Below are 19976 nucleotides of genomic sequence, written 5' to 3'. Positions count from 1 at the left end.
ATTCTTCTGTATGCTGACGACGTGGCGTTATTGGCGCCCGATGAGCCGTCCTTACAACGGATGATGAACTGTTTACATAACTGGTGTCGGAAGTGGCGTCTTACGGTCAACGTCGGAAAAACTAACGTCATTCACTTCAGAAACAAGTCTGTACCTAGATCAAATTTCCAGTTCAAATGTGGCGATCTCGATATACAGACCGCTGATCGTTATAAATACCTGGGTGTCTGGTTTACGGAACACTTGGACATGGAACTCACCGTTAAGGAATTAGCGAAATCAGCAAGTCGAGCACTCGGCGCACTATACAGCAAATTTAGATTCGCGGGTGGCATGTCTTTTGGTGTGTTTAAGAACCTTTATGAATCGTTGGTGGAGCCCGTACTTTTCTATTGTGCCGGTATATGGGGAGTAAATTCTTATCGTTTTGTTCAAACTGTGCAAAACAAGGCCGGGCGCTACTTCTTGGGCTCCGGAAAAAATGCTTCGAACGTGGCGACCAGAGGCGACCTCGGGTGGAACTCGTGCGCAACGAAACAAAAAATAGAAGTGTGTAGGCTTTGGCTAAAAATCAAGTGTTGTGAGCCCGGGCGTCTTATAACAACAGTTCATATCTGGTCTCTCTCCCGAGGAAGAAGCTGGGACAAACGCGTGGAATCTCTGTTAAATGTACGGAACTTGAACTCTCTTTTAGAACCTAACCCGTCTTATACATCATGTCTCAATGAAGCAAAGCTATCGCTCCGACAAGAGGATGAAACTACATGGTATAGACAGATGTGGAACGATTCTGGTAAAGACAACGGTAATAAACTTAGGACCTACCGAACGTATAAATATAGTCTAGCTCCGGAACCTTATGTGACTTTGATCATGAATTATAAACATCGACAAACCTTAACCAAATTTCGTTGTGGCAATTTGAACCTTAAAGTAGAGACGGGTCGGTATTCTCATCCTGTTACGCCTTTACAGGAGAGAAAGTGTACTTTATGTCATTCAGGCTCTATAGAAGATGAAACTCATTTTCTCATAGATTGTGACTTTTACTCAGATTTGAAACTTTCTTTATACAACAAAGCATTATTTTATTTACCAAATTTCACAAATCTTGATTCTTCAATCAAATTACAATTTCTTATGCAAAATGCGAGCTTACAATCCACGTTAGCATCGACATTATACAACATGTACAGACGAAGATTATGTTTTAATTTTGTTTAATATGTACATTATCATGTATTTTTACCCAAATATGGAGGTTATGTTACTACACTGGTAGTTTTTACTAATCTTGCAATTTTAGATAAGTCGAAGTTGTGTTCTTAAATCCTAAATAAATTTAAGAAGATACTTGATATTCTTAACAGGTACAATTTTTTAAGTGTCTCGTAAGCCAAATATGGCTGGACATTTTTTACTCTAATTGGTATTTTTATCTATCATGACTGTGTTTTTACCATGTTGTAAAAATGTGTGACACTCTAATAAATAAAATATTGTATTGTATTGTATTGTATTGGTAATGTGTACATGTATATATGACCGGTCTTCCTGAAGTAGTCGCACAGTGGGAAGTTCGGTTAGGGGATACACTTCACTGTTTAAAATGATAATCTCAAAGAAAACAGTAAGCACAGGTGTCCATGTAATTAACAATGGGTGACTGGACAGGTGTGAAAGAAGACTGGCACTTTCGGAGTGAAACAGAGGAAAGCAACTCTTAAAGATGATAATTACTGTATATTTTAGGAAATCCAAAGGAAGAACGCTGATATTTTTATATAGTTTTTATTATTACCGTATATAACACCTCCGAAGGCAATTGTTGAATAAATATTTTCTTTCTCTGTATACCACTTTCGGTAAAGATAAGATGAATCGGGATAAGTACAAACTCACACATGTTATCCCCATATAACAAGTGTTACCGAAACCAGGGACATATAATTTTCTATTATAACGGGCCATATATAACATGTAGCATCTTACTAATTTTCTATTATAACGGGCTAAATACAGCGTGTTCATCTTACTAATTTTCTATTACAACGTGTCGTTAACATTAAAAATTTGAATAATTTTCTATTTCAACGGGTCTTTGTTACATGTATAATGAATAACGGGCCGTTTATAACATGTAACGTCTTGCATCATAATTATAGCAAATCCACTTGAAGATACCACTATATGTGATTTTCTGATAATTGTCCGAAACTGATGACACGTGTTCATGAAAGATTAGTAACTCCCAGACAGGATTCATAGAGTAAATTTTCAACATCGTGGGTATGTAAATGAGCCAACTATGGTTAATTATTCTATAGGCAAAATTTTGAGATACGAATTTGTTTTACTTGTAGGGAAAACGGAACTCACTGAATTCCAAAAATAATGTGTTCGATTTCAACAACTTGAAAATGTATTCTCTATAGTATACATGTAAACGCAATTCTTGACAAAATTCAAGCTCAATTTACGTTAAACCTGTAAAAGCATATCTTGGGAACTGTTTTGAAGTGCATGGAAACCAAAAGCGTGAACTCCCAAGTAATTATCGGCTTGTGCCGATTAGAGGGCCAGAAATCACAGACACCTGTGGTGCAGTGACAGGTGTTATAAGCTTGTGGACAGTAATTTCTCACCTGGCAATTTCTTAGCGGTATACCAACCCACTCAAACTTGAGGATTCGTAATCCTCCGAACATGCTGGTGTATTTTTTTCTAATTCCTGTTTTAAGAGAAGACATGACTTGCGACACACGAATGGAAAGTAAAATCACAAGGATCTCAATCACCTCACGATAATTACACAAATACAAAAAGAAAAGAAAAAAATAACCGAAAAAACGAAAATAAAAGAAAAAAAAAATACACTTAAATTATTGCGAGTTTACTAATAAGTTTTACTATTAATTATGATAAGTCACGATGAACTTAATTGTATGTTTTTTTATCACCAAAAGAAAAACGGAACTAAAATTATGGTTTAAATAAGCTCCTGTGATATGTACCTGTACGTAAACGATCAATAATATTATAATTGTTGCGTAACACTTTTATATAATTTCAATGACAACGATCGTATATAAATTATATCTTTCTCAAACATTTAATCGTCTTGTCTCACAAACCAGAGTATCCAGAACTGTTGTATTGTTGGTATGTTTATAAATATTACTTGCGGAGAAAATGGCACATTATCTTATTTTTAAAATGTTGATGCCGTGTTCCTTTTTACAGCAATGAGTAAGAAATGGTAAACACATAACTAATATACATTTATTGATGATTGACCGATTATTTGATCGTGTATAACATCTGTATGTCCCTGGTATAACACATCAATCTGTATTACCCAAGCGGTCATTTCAGAGTCCTTTTCACTAAAATTAATCTTTTAAAAGCTCAAATTGATATTGTTGGATTCCAACATCTTGTCAGCAATATTCGCCAAAGTCATCACCCTTAAATCTCATATCCAGATCATATGTGGAAAGAGAATAAAATTAATTTGAATTAAATCTTCAGACTTGTCTGTGTTGCTACTGTCCACACTGTCGTCTATACTGCTGGCCCCCATTTCAGTTACTCCGTTAAACCTGTACATGTGACGTCATACCCTGATTAGCAGTCGACCAACAGGTGCAAATCGCGTACTACGATGTGCGATATCTCGGCACTCGACCAACCAATTTTGATGCGGTTTGCTTCATTCTTCTTTGATGGTTACCTAGAATAACACATTTTTATTCCGGGTACACTTTAAGTACTAGTAATTTTTATTCGAAGTGTTCCTTTAGTGTAGTTGTTTTGCCGGGTGGATCGCTGTGATTTCCCACCCTTAAATTGTTACAGAGAACCTACTTGATTTAAACTTTTGTAAAAAGTACTTGGTGTTTAAAAAGTACTCGTAATTATTTAGTATATTGTGAACTCGGAAGAGTACCATTGTTAACATACAGAACACTTCGCGACGTTTATCGGGAAGAACTCTTATTAAACATACAAGCAATTCCAAAGGGTTTTCTATACAGACGTAGATAATCTTACACAACAATTTTATCTAACCAAACCTATGAGTAGTTCTTACAAATAGAATTTAGCACCTTTTAAGACTAAGTTTACACAATTTAAATATTGAACATGGACGGTATAGAAACCGTCCAAGAGATCATATGATATGTGAAGTGTGTAATTCTAAAAAAATAATATATCATACGACTCTCTAGACAAGATAAATCTTACCAAAAATCGCCTCGGGCGTTAAAAAAAGGCCGTCATATTTGCAGACGTTCAAAGCGTCTCCGGACAGATAATTTTTTACAGTGACAAAGTTTAGATAATATTTTTTATATCATTCTTAAGTGTGTCTTATGTAAATATCACAAACATGTACATAAACCAAGGTAGGATCTTTCTCCAACTACTTACAAGCATATTTTTTCCTGGTTATAATTTTCCTGAAAAGTTTTATGATCCTTATATATAAGTGATATATGTCGCTGCTTGATAATACCACTGATAAAGATAGCGTTTAATACCTCCTGAAATTGGCTATAGACAATTGTACAAATATCAGATTATTAGGAACGTGTGACTATGCTTGTGTACTCATCACTGTTTGTCAACATGTCATCCGATTACAGGTAAGTTGTGAATTAAAGTTATCACAGGTAAGCTGCAGGGTTCCTTTGAACTGTAACTAGGATACTTAGATCTACAGTCTTTCCTGTACAGGTATTGAAGATTCCGGTCTCTGTGCTATGCGAGTACAGTGTACTAATAATACACATATCTATTTGTTCGGCTTATCCATAAAGTTTTTTTAATTCTTTACATAACACAAGAACAGAATGATTTATCCTAAAAATCAGAGACGTGTATTTCACATATAAAATGCTCTGTCACATTGGGGTGGATGAAAATACCATTCACACGGATCGACCAATCAGCTGCGTATATCTGTGTGATTGACAGGTTACCGTCAGACATCCGCCAATGAAATGTAGACACCCCGTTTGATTGACAGATGTACTTAACATTATACTTATTCTCTGTATTGCCTCCAAAAATGAAGAGTACATAGTAATACAGAACATATATGCAAAGCATTCAGTACAATAGAATAATAAACAATACATATAAACACATTATATGTATGAATTTGTATATAAAGTGCAAAAAAATAGATTATTAGGGTACAGTGGACCCGCGATAATCCGGACGCCGATAGTACGAAAAACCAGGGAAAACGGAATAGCACGGGAACGGATTTCCGTAACGTTATTTGTACTCACCAGTACGGAAATTCGGATTCCGAAAGCCCATTTTGGGAACGGAACGTACTTTTTATTGGTAAATTTCCCGCAATAATCCGGACGATTTTTGCATCACGAGGAGAAAAAAATGTCGGGGCAAGTCACCCGTGTCGAGTCGACAGCTGTACAGATTCTCGCTTGACACTGTGCGTAGTCAAAGCGACCGCTGCCAGGTCATAGCCCCGGGTGTTTACCTGTGTTACAATGAAGCTCTGTTTTTATAATAAGACTTCATGCACTAACATACTGTACGTGATACGATATTTAATCAATCTCAAATACATGTAATAAATTTATGATCGGTATTTAACATCATTAACGCTTGTATTGGGTAAAACCGTTACGTGAAACGAAGACTCATTGAAAGGTGCATGTTATTAATAACACACATGATACATTTACGTATTAGGCAGTGATCACAAGAACTGGGTTAATTACACACAAATTAGTTAATAGTGTCTGATAACTCTGATCCACTTAATGTTTAGTTTAGTTTATTTCCGAATGTAGCACAACATATAGGAATTACATAATACATAAACGTACATTACAATTCATTTGAACAAGATGGCGGAGAACACAACCGATATAATTATAATTTATACCATTACACACATGTATATAACACACTCTCTAAAGCAAGCAAAATAACGAAACAACGTCAAAAGCTAAAGTTGCACAAACGTTTGACATGAAACGTTCTCAATACGTTGTAGGAAAGTCCCGGACGTTGTGACCGGAATAGGACGTTTTCCGGACGTTCTCCGAACGTTTTGTGTCCACTGGGTCTGGTCAAATTTCGCTTTGACAGTGATTGAACAACCGGACAACTGGTATGCGTTTCGGACAAGCAAGTGTCCACCCTATATCGCGGAACAGCGCGAGTCTTCACGGCCTATCGTGTAGTGGCTGCCCACTCAATATCGCGGATCGCCACGGACCACGATATCACGTGGATTTTTCATATGTCCACTTGATTCGGTGAACCTTGACGGGTCACGGTATACCGTGAATGCTCGTGGACAGTCTTGCCCACGCATGCCAACCCATTTCGCGCATGAGTGGATTTAGCAATGGCCACTCGAGCTGTACTGTATAGTCTCACTTACCTCAAAATTCAGAATGTTGGCTAAGTGAGAAGACACCAAAAAAGTGTCATGAAGCACTTTGAAAAAAGGTTTCATCAGTTTATTACGAGTGATCCATGCCTGCGGCAAGGATCTATAACCGACACGTCAAGGTACCCGAAGTTGGCACGGCGCCACAGGACACTCAATAGGCGGTACACGTGTATTACCCATCGGTAAATGGGGCGTGCGAACACCTCGAAACTCGCTCTGCAACGTGATTTTGTCGATACATTTGTATAACATGCACTCGTCAAATAAGAGTCAAATTTTGCATGGTAATAGATTCAATGTTCATCTGTATGGTACAGAAAAAATAATTTCGAAATGTCTTTTAATGAATCGCGGGGCGTGAAAAAACGCACAGGACACTCATTCCTCACAGGACGCTCACATGTGTAATGCACCGTAACTTTGCCGGTACATTAGCATAATATGCACTCGTCCAATCAAGGTCAAATTTGGCAGATTAATCGGTTAGGTATTCATCTGTATGATTCAGATTTTTTTTTTTTAAATATCACTTAACGAATTGCGGGGCGTGCGAAAACCCCACAGGACACTCGCATGTGCACTGCACCGTAACTATGTCATTAAAAATGCATAATATGCACACGTCCAATCAAAGTCAAATTTCGCGTGTTAATGGGTTCGATGTTCATCTGTATGATACAGAAAAAATTATTAGAAAATATCACGTAACGAATTGCGGGGCGTGAACAAACTCTCACAGGACACTCATTAGGTAGACCGAACGTACATACCTGTCGACACATGACGTAACAAGCAAACGCATGTTTCACTAAGGTGCATTCACAATGAATCAATTTTATGGTAAATTAGACGTATTGTGTTTGAAACTGCCCATTTTCTAATATATAAAATGATGTATTTGTAAAAATCGTTTGAAATTAAGAACATCCATGTATGAAATGTCAAGGATACATCGCTTAGAAGTGTGTTAATTTGTGTCTTCCTCATCACGTAAAAGTTCCAGTTTTCTTATATAAAATAAGGTATTTTTTCAACATCTGACCGATTTGTAATTAGGAGCAACAATGTATGAAATGTCAAAGAAAATATAGCATTCAAAGATAAAACTTCACTAGAAAATAAAGAGTATCCTGGACCGTTTGGGTAATTTTGACCCACGGCACGATACGATTTTTTGTATTTTGAATATTGACTTTGATTTGAAGACAAATTTACCTTTCATAACAGCAATAAAATAACGCAAACTATGCAGATTTGTTAGATTATACCAAACCAGGAATCAAACGTGTGACTTGCGTTTAATTTCGGTCTATTTCGCCACAAAATAGGCTTTAAATTCCAATGTATATCGAAACGGCACTAGGCGATGCAGCCAATATGGCGGCGAATTCGGTGCCACTCGTCACATCTCGGCCGATTCCGTACCTACATCTAACTGTTTGATGAAGGATACCGGAATCGGCTGAGGTTAGCCGAATGATTCGGTGCCACCTTGGTATCAGAACGAGGCATTCCAATACTTCCGGGCGTGCGTGATATTTGGTAAGAGTTATAGACTGTTTCCAATCTCAGTGATATACACGTCTCTGATAAAATCTTTTTCTGCCATATTGATTTTAATAAAATGCGTATATGTACATTATATGTCTTGTAAAGTACAGAAAATGCAGATGTTAGCCATAAGAACGCATTGGATTTTTTATGTAGTTTCTAAAACATATATTTTGCGTTATAAAACTAAGTTGTTGCTAGCCACATCATCATTTACAATATGAAAGTGATACGCATTCATATATTTTCATTTACATATAACCAGAGACTTATATAACTAAGTTATTATATAGATCTCTGATATAACGTACCCTTATGTGAGCCTCTCAGAGTTCACATACACAACGCAATCTGTAAAGGTCAGCAAAAGTAATTTCCCCGATCGTGAAACATTGTCAGCTCCAACATGGATTGAACGGGACAGAATTTACAGATAACATTGATTTTTTTATATTGTTGAACTTTATTATAAGTGTCCCTTATTGTGTTAATCAAAGAGTTTATATGGAATGAGTTCAAAGCACCTCATTCTGTTTAGATACTGCTTAATAAAAATGATTATTTCATTATCAACCCTATTTATAGGTGGATAATGAACAGGAATCTTTTAGTAGTTTGAACCAATCTTCTTATCCAATATAATTTTGATTAAAGAGCAAATGAAATCAGAATAAAATTCAAATTCTTAAGAATTTTTTTTCACTTTGATCTGGGAGGAAATAAAAAGGTGATTGAACTGTGATACAACCAGTATATATATGTACATATGAATTCTACCATTAAGGGTTAATGACCTTCTTCTCCAGGTTTTACTTATTGATTTTAGTTTAATTATTTTGTTGTCAAAATTTAGTCTTGGATCAGCTGACCAGATATTAATATCACTGAGCCAACAGTCATGTCACTGTTAAAATGTCAAGTTACTTTTAGCTTTGTTGAGTTTTTTCACTGGTACATATTTTGTTTTATCTGTATAAAGCACAGTTGACTTGTTCAGGTTTTCAGCAAAGGCTATTCCAAGCTTTCCTTCGCCAGCCTAGGAGGCAATTTTCCATCACCTCAACATTTCATTTTTTTCTAGTATGTACATTGATGTAATTATATATCAAATATCAAATCCATTAACTTAAAACAAATATATAAACAAATATATAAACAAATAAAAAACACATTTCAGGATACATAGAAGAAATTTGGAGAACTGGATGATGATTTAACAGGATTTTTTTGTGGGGGTGGGGGGTGGGGTATATCATTAGTTTTTGTGAATTAAATAATGATACATTCAAGACCTGATGTATCAGTAAACTTTATCCCCTATCATTATATAAAAGTACTGTGTAGAAGCATACCAAATTGATTTGCTGTCGCCGCAGGGTTAACTATCTATTTGTATGCCTTATATATTCAAAAGGGTTTTGTATTATATAAAATAATGTTCTAGTATGTTTTTTTTACTTGTTAGAGAATAATACACAAATTCCTAAAACACATTCCGGTCCATTTGCCTTTGTGGATGACACATGGCTGTGTTCTATAGAATGCCGATGAACGTTATATGATAGTATAATGGCAAAGATTTGTTAGAAATATTGAAAAAAATATACTTTAATCAAAGTGGTATGATCCTTACCCTATATACAATGTATGAGTGCATAATCAAGCTTTTGGACAACAGCACAGATATTCTGGGTCTGGTATATGAGTCAGAATATAACTGCTGTCACCTCTTTATTATAATTTTCAAGTTAGAGAGCACAAGCACGGCCGTGTTTACAAAGTTTTCTGGATTTTACTTCGGTCTAGATTTCATATTTTAATCTTTCTGTATCAATGTAATTCAGATGTTGAAGAGGTACTTTAATTACTGGTGTTATGTAATTTTGTTTATATGCATCCAAATTACAGTTATGTAATTTGGATGCATATAAACAAAATTACATCACCATACAATTACCATAATATTCAGGTATGATCCTCCACATTGAGTATTAAATTTCGGGGTTTTCATATATACATATATTCATATACATGTATAAATACAAAAATACCAGAATTGAAGGCGATAATGATGTTCTGAAAATCTATTTATTATCTATCAATGTATAAAAATGTGGCTGTCATAGTGAGATGGCAAGAATGATGTTGTTTATAGATACATTTGTATCTTGCTATTACATAAAAAAAATTGGCATGTATTGATGTACAAAATATTATCATATCAGAAAAAAAAGACTCAGGGGTCGAGACCAAGATAACTTTTATGTGTTTTGATCTAAACATATTTTATTGTATCTTAATATATACATGGGAATTGGGCACAAGTTATCAAACTTATATTAAGCCCTTTCGATTAATTCCCTATATACTTTTACATATACACTGGTAGACACGAATGTCCTAGTTTTTTCATATTTTCTCCTAATTTTGAAATTTTCACCAATTTTACCAAATAAGCACTAATTTAGCACAGCACAGACTATTTTTTTCAGAAACATATCTAATTATGAAATTCACACACTAGTTTTTTGCCTTCAAGCCTAGTTTTGTGAAATGTACCTAAAACTTCTGTGATAGGCACTAATATTGTTTTCAGATCCCTCAATGTCTAAAAAAAGATGAATACTCTCTAATTCTCTCTTTACTGTCTAAAACTGGGTGATTTTAAAATTTTTACCTAGATTTTCAGTTTTGGGAGAAACAGGATTAAACCCTCTACACATATTCTGAATGGACCCCCCTTTGAGTTTATTAGGAGATGCCCCATGGTCAGGTGGTTCATTCCCACTCAGCCAACATGTTGTTTTTGTTATATAAACATTACCTGAGTTTACCTGTGGAAAATGTAGGTATAGTCTGTTTCAGTATATGTATACATGGGACTCAAAGGTGACTAACAATAAAAGTGAAGAAAATGTTTAAGAATACCTTTAAATATATACATTCATATGTACGTATTAATCACAGAATACATATAGTGATAATTTATTACTTATATATACAGTGTATAATGATATTACACAACACTTTAGAAATGAAATAATGGAAAAATCTTTCATAATTAAAAATGCATCATATACGGGGTCTTCCCCGAACACCAACTCTGGTTAGGGTGGTGTGTTTACATAGGGATTAAGGTGTGTTGATAGGGAGTTATAGTCTGTTACAGAAATATCATCAGTGTAAGAACACAGGTAAATCAGCCAGGGACGTATAATAAGAGGGATTCGTAACTCCGCCAATTTGACACCGACGTAGCGAGAGCTTTTGTATTTGTTCACTGAGCCGTGAAGTTAGCGAGAGCCACTACACATCGGTGTAGCCATCGATTGCGCTTGCGCAATAGCCTTGATTACAACGCGCGGTTACTTCCGCTGTCATGTCAACATTCGCCGATTATTGAAGTGTGTTGATAGCGTTTATCATTTCCTTTTCAGAATTAACAGGTTATGTATTAGTAGGTCTTCATTTGTTGGGAGGACCAATTTTTCGTTGCCACAATGTCTAGCTGTTTAGCGCTATCTATGTCAGGTAGATTTAACTCGCTATTCGTTATTTATGATTTTGTTCTGGTTCTGAAGCTGTGGTCACTTTGGGAGTGTACGATTCTGTTTCCTCATCATGAAATATGCACAATGGCCAAGTCTGATTTCTTGTCTTGGGATGGGGATCTAGATTTAGAGTATTTACTTGGCGATTTCACGGAATATAGCGAGTCTGAGGATTTTTCGGACGAATTTGATGAAGTTGAGACTAAACGTCCCCGTGCTTCCAAATCTTCTCAACATCTTGATCCCAAACTAGCATGTTATGTGTGTCCTGAATGCAACAAGTCTTTAAAGACAATAGCTGGTTTTCGTGGCCATACATCCAAACAACATGGCAAGACAAATTTAAAAGGTAGGAGTTAAAGTTGGTTTTCACAACATTTTTTTTGTTTGTTTCAGACCTTTGTATTATTACATTTGTAATTCCTCGATATTTAAAAAAAGGAATCCTTTTACTTCATAAATTGTTTATAGATTGCCAACAAGAGTATATTGTAAAAGTAAAGCCACACAGATTGTTAAGAAAAGCTGACCCTGACACAAATGTATTGCAAAGCATAAGACAGTTACTTATACATAGATCGACTCTAGTATATATGTACCTCACTGGAAACAATGTATATTGTAGAACATTATCTATGTTAATAAATCCTTAAGCTGATTGGACTTCAGATATATAAACAAAATAAATAAAATAAAGGGCAATGTAAAACAATGCAGTAAATAATTATGTTATTTTCAAACCATTTCCTCAACATCTTAATTTATGTTTACTAAATGTTCAAGTGATAGCAAAGAGTTCTTTATGGTTATCTTTAATGGAAGTGTTGTATATATATAGCCATTTAATCTGAACACTATCTTCCACGAATACACTTGTCTTCATTCTTTTAGACTACACATTTCACTTCAGTTTTGAGGAAAATCCTTATGTAAGAAATTATCTTTTCCAGCTTCTGAACATAGGAGTACTAGTATTAAAGATATCGGCTTGCAGAAATCCCCCTCGTCCAACACAAAATCAGGTGTCTTATCAGAGGAAGATTTCCTGACCATCTTTCCTAAAGCCTATCAGTCTACCTTAGACAACATATTATGTGACTTTGAAGATTCTGCTGAATTTAATTTGACAAATTTAGTTCATGTTGCAAGGACAGGTAGCACTATATTAAACTTTTATAAAGATTTCTTTGAGGATATATTTGTTACATCAAAGTGTAGTACAAGTACTTCAAGTGACCGTGAGGAACTTTTCAACAAGCTTCATATCAAACGCATTGATCAGAATTTAAGCCACAAATGCCATGATCTTTTTCAAGATATAGACCCCTCCTTGGAAAAGTCATCCATTCAGCATTTTTCTCAGTTAGTTTTACTAGATCTCATTGGTGAAATCTGTAAAGAGCAGACACAGTTGGTTGTGAAGAAAACTGAACATAATGCAAAATCTCTAACAGACAATGACCAGACAGTGTTGTATTATATTTCCGGTTTTATCATAAGAGCTCTCAGAAAGCGTTACTCCAGGTGTAGAAACACTGAGAAGTCCCAGTGTTGTCATGCATTTGTTAGCACAAGTAGTTCAAAGGAAAAGACATTCTTGAAGAAGTTTCATAAAATGATCACAATGAAAGATCGTGGGGGACTCCAGAAGCCATCAAGTGATTTCTTTTTATTGGTTCGCGAGTGTGAGGTTGTAACTCGTTCCCTGGTAGACACTGACAAACTGGGAGCTAACTCGTTATTGTTGAGTCCATTAAAAGAAAAAACAATTCAAAGCTTCATGGTTCAGCATTATGCTAAATCTGTTTTATCTGGAGTACCAGAAAATGTTTTTGACAGTGTACTGGAGGACATTATTAAAGTGTTTCTGACAGTAAGGGGACATGCAGTAGTTCGTGTGGAGAGAAACAAGCTCCGCATGAAAACCAAAGGAGACAGTAGTAAGCGTAAGTCTTCCAAACAGTCTTCCAGTCTCCGTCAGACATTAAAGGACATTTCTACAGTGATAGAATGACTTTGTGTCACACAGGTAGAATCAATGGGATGAGTAGTTGTATACAATGGATTCCATATGTACAGGATAAAGATTTTTTTTTTAACAAATCACATTTTTCTTTGACTTCCTTAGACTTTTCCATCCTAAACTTTCAATGAATCAAAGAGATAAAGAAATAAAGATAATAATGAAATTTTATTGGTAACTTCGACCATCAAAATACAAGCAAACTTGTTATATTTTACATGTACATATTTACAAATTACAGTTATTGTTTATTCGATTCACTGTAACCGATTCATTTCCCTATATTTTGTTCATTACACATACACATTTCCATATGAAATATCTCTAAAAAGTATATATATCTAATAATCTATGCACATGTGTTTTGGCTATTAGAAATTGCCACTTTTTTGTGCGTGTTCACAATGTCTAATATGATATCAAAATAAAGCAGTGGTTCAATTTACAACCTCAAGATTTCAAACAAGATGAACTGAAAAATGGTCATGTTTTCCCCCCCAAGATTAGTAGATATTCAATTACTGTATATATGTGATATTTGAAAAATCAGGGACATGTATTTATGAGAACCAACTCTTCACCACTATTTATTAAAATGTATATTTATCATTTGACTCTTATGTGCTTTATTTGAACATGTAATGACATTATTTAGATAGCTTGCCATCTTATCATCACCATGTGCATGAAAGATCAATAAAAAAAAAACTCCATTATTTATGAGATTTGTGTTGATATCACTCTTTTACATACATAGAAAACCGAAGTGAATGTCCTTCCTACACTTTCTATTATCGCACATCCAAATTTTTAAATGAAAAAGGCAAATAAAGCTGAATATTGTTAACATTTAACAGCGATAAATTAAATATATACAAAGAAAAATTAGTGCATGGTATTAAAGTTTTTCTTGTTGTTGCTCATATTTAAGAAAGTAACAAAATGCAGTGTGAACCAGTAATGCCACTACCCTGGTATCAAAACTATTTTAAAAAAGATTTCTAAAAAATTATCATAGTTAATGCAGAAGATGAATTTTGCATTTTAACATCTACCCACATACAAAAATCTTAATGCGTTGCTGTGTGATGATAATATATATATATATACACACAGTGATCATTTTGAGAACAAGTGTAAAAATATTTAAAGTATGTATACTAGAAAATTTAATTTTAAGTTCACACAAATGTTTTCTTTCACTATTAAACACTAATTCAATTTCTATATATTTTCATTTCATTAGCTGATATGAAATATGTATTATGCATGAGTTATAATTATGTACAGTAAATAATTATAAGAGATATGAATTAAAGCTGTTATGTACACATGTGTTACAGTACTTTTTACACAACATAGCAGCAAATGAGGAAAATATATGCATTATACACATGCATTAACTTACTATTTACCAGTACATTGTATAGTATAGTATAGTATACATGATGACAAAGCGCATAATATCAAACAAAAATAATTTGTATTCTCAAAGTCTTTATATTATAATCTCCCATGTTGTTTTGTACCTCATGATGATCATAAATCAATACACAAGAGATCCCAGAGGGATCTTAATATAAATGCACCCAACATTGAATGATCTTTACAGATACTGGTTCTATATATATATGTGTCAAACTTATCAGTGATCTCTCTACTTTTCTCCTGTCATGATCACTTATATACTTGTGAAGTCTTGGCTGATAATTTCCCTCTACTATTTTTCAAGAAATGGTGATAACAAACTTTAATTCTCAAAATCTAAGATAGCTGCCTCATGGCCATTTCACCTTTCTGATTGAAAATTTAGAATAAACGAGTACAACTAGCTATATAAGGACCAAGGGAAAACTACACATAAAGTTTGAGGAATATCCCTTCTAGTTCTTTTTGAGGAACATTGAAAATAAACATAAATTCTCTAAATCAAAGATGGCCGTCTGTTGGCCATTTTGTTTTTTCTGATCAAGAAATCTAAATTGAAACGACACAAGTAGGGACCATGAGGATCCAATACATGAAGTTAAGAAATATCCTTCTTGTGCTTTTTAAAGATACAGCTATCCTTCTTGTGCTTTTTAAAGATACAGCTATAAAAATGATTATCTGATGATGGTGGACTAAATGTAAGAATAAAATCAAGTAAAATGTCTCTGTTGTCTGACAATCTCACTTTGAAGTCCTTTAATCTTTCCTTGCTGTTGTTTGATTTTTTCGATAAGAGCTTTCCTGTCCATGTTGGAATGTCTATATTGTTTTTCGATATAATTTGGGGGTGGACTGCTTTCCAGTAGGCGTGACTTTTCCTCTTGACGTGTTTTTCGTCCCCACAACATATGTCTCACTTTTGAACATGGTTGACATCTTGCACCTTGCACTAACAACTTGCACATAGTACTTCGAATTGTTGAAGAATATCTTGTATCTCCTTTAACAGCGCTGAAGTCACCTTCTCTATATGCTGAAGAACTTGTATCTCCGGTGTTGTTGTCAATTAGAGTTCCAACTTCAACCATACTCTGAAAGCACTCATCTGGACTCCCAAAACAAACAGTATAGCACTTAAGTTTCTCTAAAATAGCACTTATCTTCAATGGTGTATCAAACAATGTTGGTAGACCAATCCAAAAGTCATCATCTTTACATATTTCGATTCTATGTACAAAAAGTTTAGCACTTAAATCAGTGTCAATTGTAACCGTCAACTTCACTGTTGGTTGGCTGACTTTGTCTGCGGAAGGATATAGTTCCACTATTTGAATGTACTCTGAATAAGAGTTCACTTGATAAGGGAAAGTCACAGCACTTGAAAGATCAGACCTTAAGCTGTCATAAAATGACAAAGGACCCATGATAGTGTTATCATCTGTGCCGGTGGTATCACTGCACTGGTCATTTTCCAATATACTGCACTGTGGTGCAAGGTCCTGGTGACATTCATCCTCCATTTCACTTGCTCCAAATACGTCTGTGGTACATGTGTTTTCACACCTGTCTTTCCTTCTGCGTCGGGGACGGCGACCAAGTGACTTTTTTCTGGAACAGCGCATCTTTGCTGGAAAAATAATACTAGATATTAGTTTGTTAAAAAATGTTTCTCATTCTAGGTTAAAAAATGTTTGACCTTCTCCTTTCTGCAAGCAGTTATAAATGCAACATCATAACAAAATAGGTATATAAAGGTTTTTAGATGCATGACAAATTTAAATGTGAAATTAATGGAATCATTTCAATTAAAGTTATTATTGACCCTATCACGCTGATTTTTCAGTTTCTTTGGTCTTCTTTCCTATTTGATAACATATTTGATAAGTCGGCTATTCCTATAATTTCCTATTAGCTATAATCTTTGCTTTTTTCAATGATGCATTTTTTTCAAAGATTTGAAAAAGAATTCAAGAAATTCAAAAGATAATAAACTAGTTATAAGAAATTTAAAAGTTGCTTAAAATCTTTCATATATCACAATTGTAACATATAATCTTAAAATTACCTCGCACAGATTATAAACAGCATAAATTTTTCTATCAAATCTAACATAAGGTTACATGATGTTTCGCTATGCTATTTGATATTTTCAATTGGTGAGAAATCTGGATGAATGTTGTGATTTTTTATTTTTAAATTGCAAAGAAATCAGGCAATTTGTAATTAGGAAAGGGGTTGAATATTGATCGCAAATATAGAGCTGGAAAATCAGAGAATCACATTTCATTGTTGAGAAAAGGTTAAAATAATGTGATAGCATCATGTTATGTGAAGATTTGATGTAAGAAAGAAGTTGGATTTCTGTTATTGGTCTACAATTTTTGTTGTTGTAAAATTAACATGATTGTCATTGATTACTGATCAGATATCTCCAAACAAAACAGCATATAACCATGTTCCACATTGATTAAAAAAGGTGTCAAATTCACAATATTTGTAAATCCTTCATGTCAAATGATAATAAATTTAAAGTGAAATTTCAAGTATACAAATGCTTGCATGAAAGCAAATGACCATCAAAAGAAGAAAATCTAACCATGAAGTAATATTGAATAAGATTGAAGACAGTTTGTTTGGTGATCAGCTTGCTTGTTGTAGCTGATGGCTACCTCACTTAACAACATAAGGGATGTTATCTAGAATAATTTCTCGAATTAGGGTTTATATTCAATTGCCAAAGGACAAGTAGAGGGGAGAATATGAACTAAATCTGTCCAGGACATAGCTTGTTCACAACTTGTACTGTACGTGTTTTATTTCTAAAATAAGTGTGACATATATATGTGACCTTTAATGTTAAAATTGATGATATTCCATGCCGCCATTAGATAAAAAATGTGGATATTTGATGCAAAATTAAAGCACTTTTTTCAAAATAATTTCCAACAAAAACTAAATCATGACTCGTGAAATTTATTCAGCTTTTCATTGACTTAAAAATGGAAAGGATTGGACAATTATTTTTTGAGAAAATGTGCACACAAAAGGTAGTATATATTTGACAATCACTGTTTACTATACTCGGTAAGTGCCGCCATTAGGTAAAAAAATGTCGATATTTAATGCAAAATCTAAGCACTTTTTTCAAAATAATTTCCAATAAAAAACTAAATCATGACTCGTGAAATTTATTCAGCGTTTCATTGATTTAAAAATGGAAAGGATTGGACAAGTATTTTATGAGAAAATGTGCACACAAAAGGTAGTATATATTTGACAATCATTGTTTACTATACTCAGTAAGTGCCGCCATTAGGTAATAAAATGTCGATATTTAATGCAAAATCTAAGCACTTTTTTCAAAATAATTTCCAATAAAAACTAAATCATGACTCGTGAAATTTATTCAGCTTTTCATTGATTTAAAAATGGAAAGGATTGGACAAGTATTTTATGAGAAAATGTGCACACAAAAGGTAGTATATATTTGACAATCATTGTTTACTATACTCAGTAAGTGCCGCCATTAGGTAAAAAAATGTCGATATTTTTTGCAAAATCTAAGCACTTTTTCCAAAATAATTTCCAATAAAAACTAAATCATGACTCGTGAAATTTATTCAGCTTTTCATTGATTTAAAAATAGAAAGGATTGGGCAAGTATTTTTTGAGAAAATGTGCACACAAAAGGTAGTATATATTTGACAATCATTGTTTACTCTACTCGGTAAGTGCCGCCATTAGGTAAAAAAATGTCGATATTTAATGCAAAATCTATGCACTTTTTTCAAAATAATTTCCAATAAAAACTAAATCATGAATCGTGAAATTTATTCAGCTTTTCATTGATTTAAAAATGGAAAGGATTGGACAAGTATTTTATGAGAAAATGTGCACACAAAAGGTAGTATATATTTGACAATCATTGTTTACTATACTCGGTAAGTGCCGCCATTAGGTAAAAAAATGTCGATATTTTTTGCAAAATCTATGCACTTTTTTCAAAATAATTTCCAATAAAAACTAAATCATGACTCGTGAAATTTATTCAGCTTTTCAATGATTTAAAAATGGAAAGGATTGGACAAGTATTTTTTGAGAAAATGTGCACACAAAAAGGTAGTATTTAACTACAAACAAGGTACGTCATATTTGAACCAGTATGCTTTTCACTCAACACGACCGTCGGCAAAAACAAAAATACGACAAAAATCACATACATCAATTCCAATTTCACAATAAATTAAACATATGACATGTTATCAAAACAGTCTGTATCAATAATGTGGGCTAATGATGACGTAATACTTACTTCAAATGGTTTGTTTACATGTCAATTTTCTGGTTCAGCGAAACGGTGTGGAAGCCATGCAGATATGTGTAGGTGGCGCTTCAAAAACAGGGGAGTTAACTCGATGTAACTCTCGCTACGTCGTTACTAGTAGAAAGAGGGAGTTACGAATCCCTCTATATATGTCCCTGAAATCAGCACAGGTAAATCATTAGCTGTAACATTGCTGTACACCTGTTTGACCTCTTGTTACACACTCTCAAGTGTGTCAGAGAGTAATACAAATCTTGAATATTGAAACCAAACTGTTTTAGAAAAAGTGCATAAAACTGAAGCACACTTTGGAAAATCATCATATTTTGCTTTGATATTTGAGTTATCAACATCTGGGCATACATACGTACTTACTGAATCTTGACTTGTAAAACAACTGTATCATTGAATACTTTTGAATCTTATTTTCAGTAAAAAGTTGGATCAAACTTTAATATTTTGTTAAATTTTGTGTCATATTGCTTTAATTTGTGCTTGTTTTCAGATTTAGTGTAAATACTTACTACTAAATAATTACTTTAAAACGATTGTTTAATTTACATTCTTCTAAATTACTTCTGCAAATTCAACTTTGTATATTCTTTTATTGATAGTGTAAATATATTTCTGATTATCAATATTTAAAGGTTTAAT

At 33.9% G+C, this 19976-nt stretch overlaps 1 protein-coding gene across 1 annotated transcript; it reads left to right on the top strand.

Moving 5' to 3' along the window:
- The first annotated feature begins 11628 nt into the window (after positions 1–11628).
- Positions 11629–13558, top strand: LOC117316933. The gene is made up of 2 exons (XM_033871709.1): positions 11629–11893; positions 12495–13558. Exons 1-2 carry the CDS (start codon positions 11629–11631, stop codon positions 13556–13558), a joined length of 1329 nt encoding a protein of 442 aa, XP_033727600.1.
- Positions 13559–19976: the final 6418 nt, after the last annotated feature.

The sequence above is a fragment of the Pecten maximus genome, chromosome 18, assembly GCF_902652985.1.
Source record: "Pecten maximus chromosome 18, xPecMax1.1, whole genome shotgun sequence".
In the NCBI taxonomy this organism is placed as follows: domain Eukaryota; kingdom Metazoa; phylum Mollusca; class Bivalvia; order Pectinida; family Pectinidae; genus Pecten; species Pecten maximus.
Note: the sequence above shows the minus strand (reverse complement) of the source record. Positions and strands in the feature narration are given on the sequence as shown.

What these genes read in the sequence shown, in the direction of transcription:
- LOC117316933 (XM_033871709.1), top strand. Translation starts at nt 11,629, where the DNA reads ATGGCCAAGTCTGATTTCTTGTCTTGGGATGGGGATCTAGATTTAGAG. An exon ending in TGGCAAGACAAATTTAAAAG is followed by an intron (nt 11,894 to 12,494) that starts GTAGGAGTTAAA and finishes TATCTTTTCCAG; the next exon opens with CTTCTGAACATAGGAGTACT.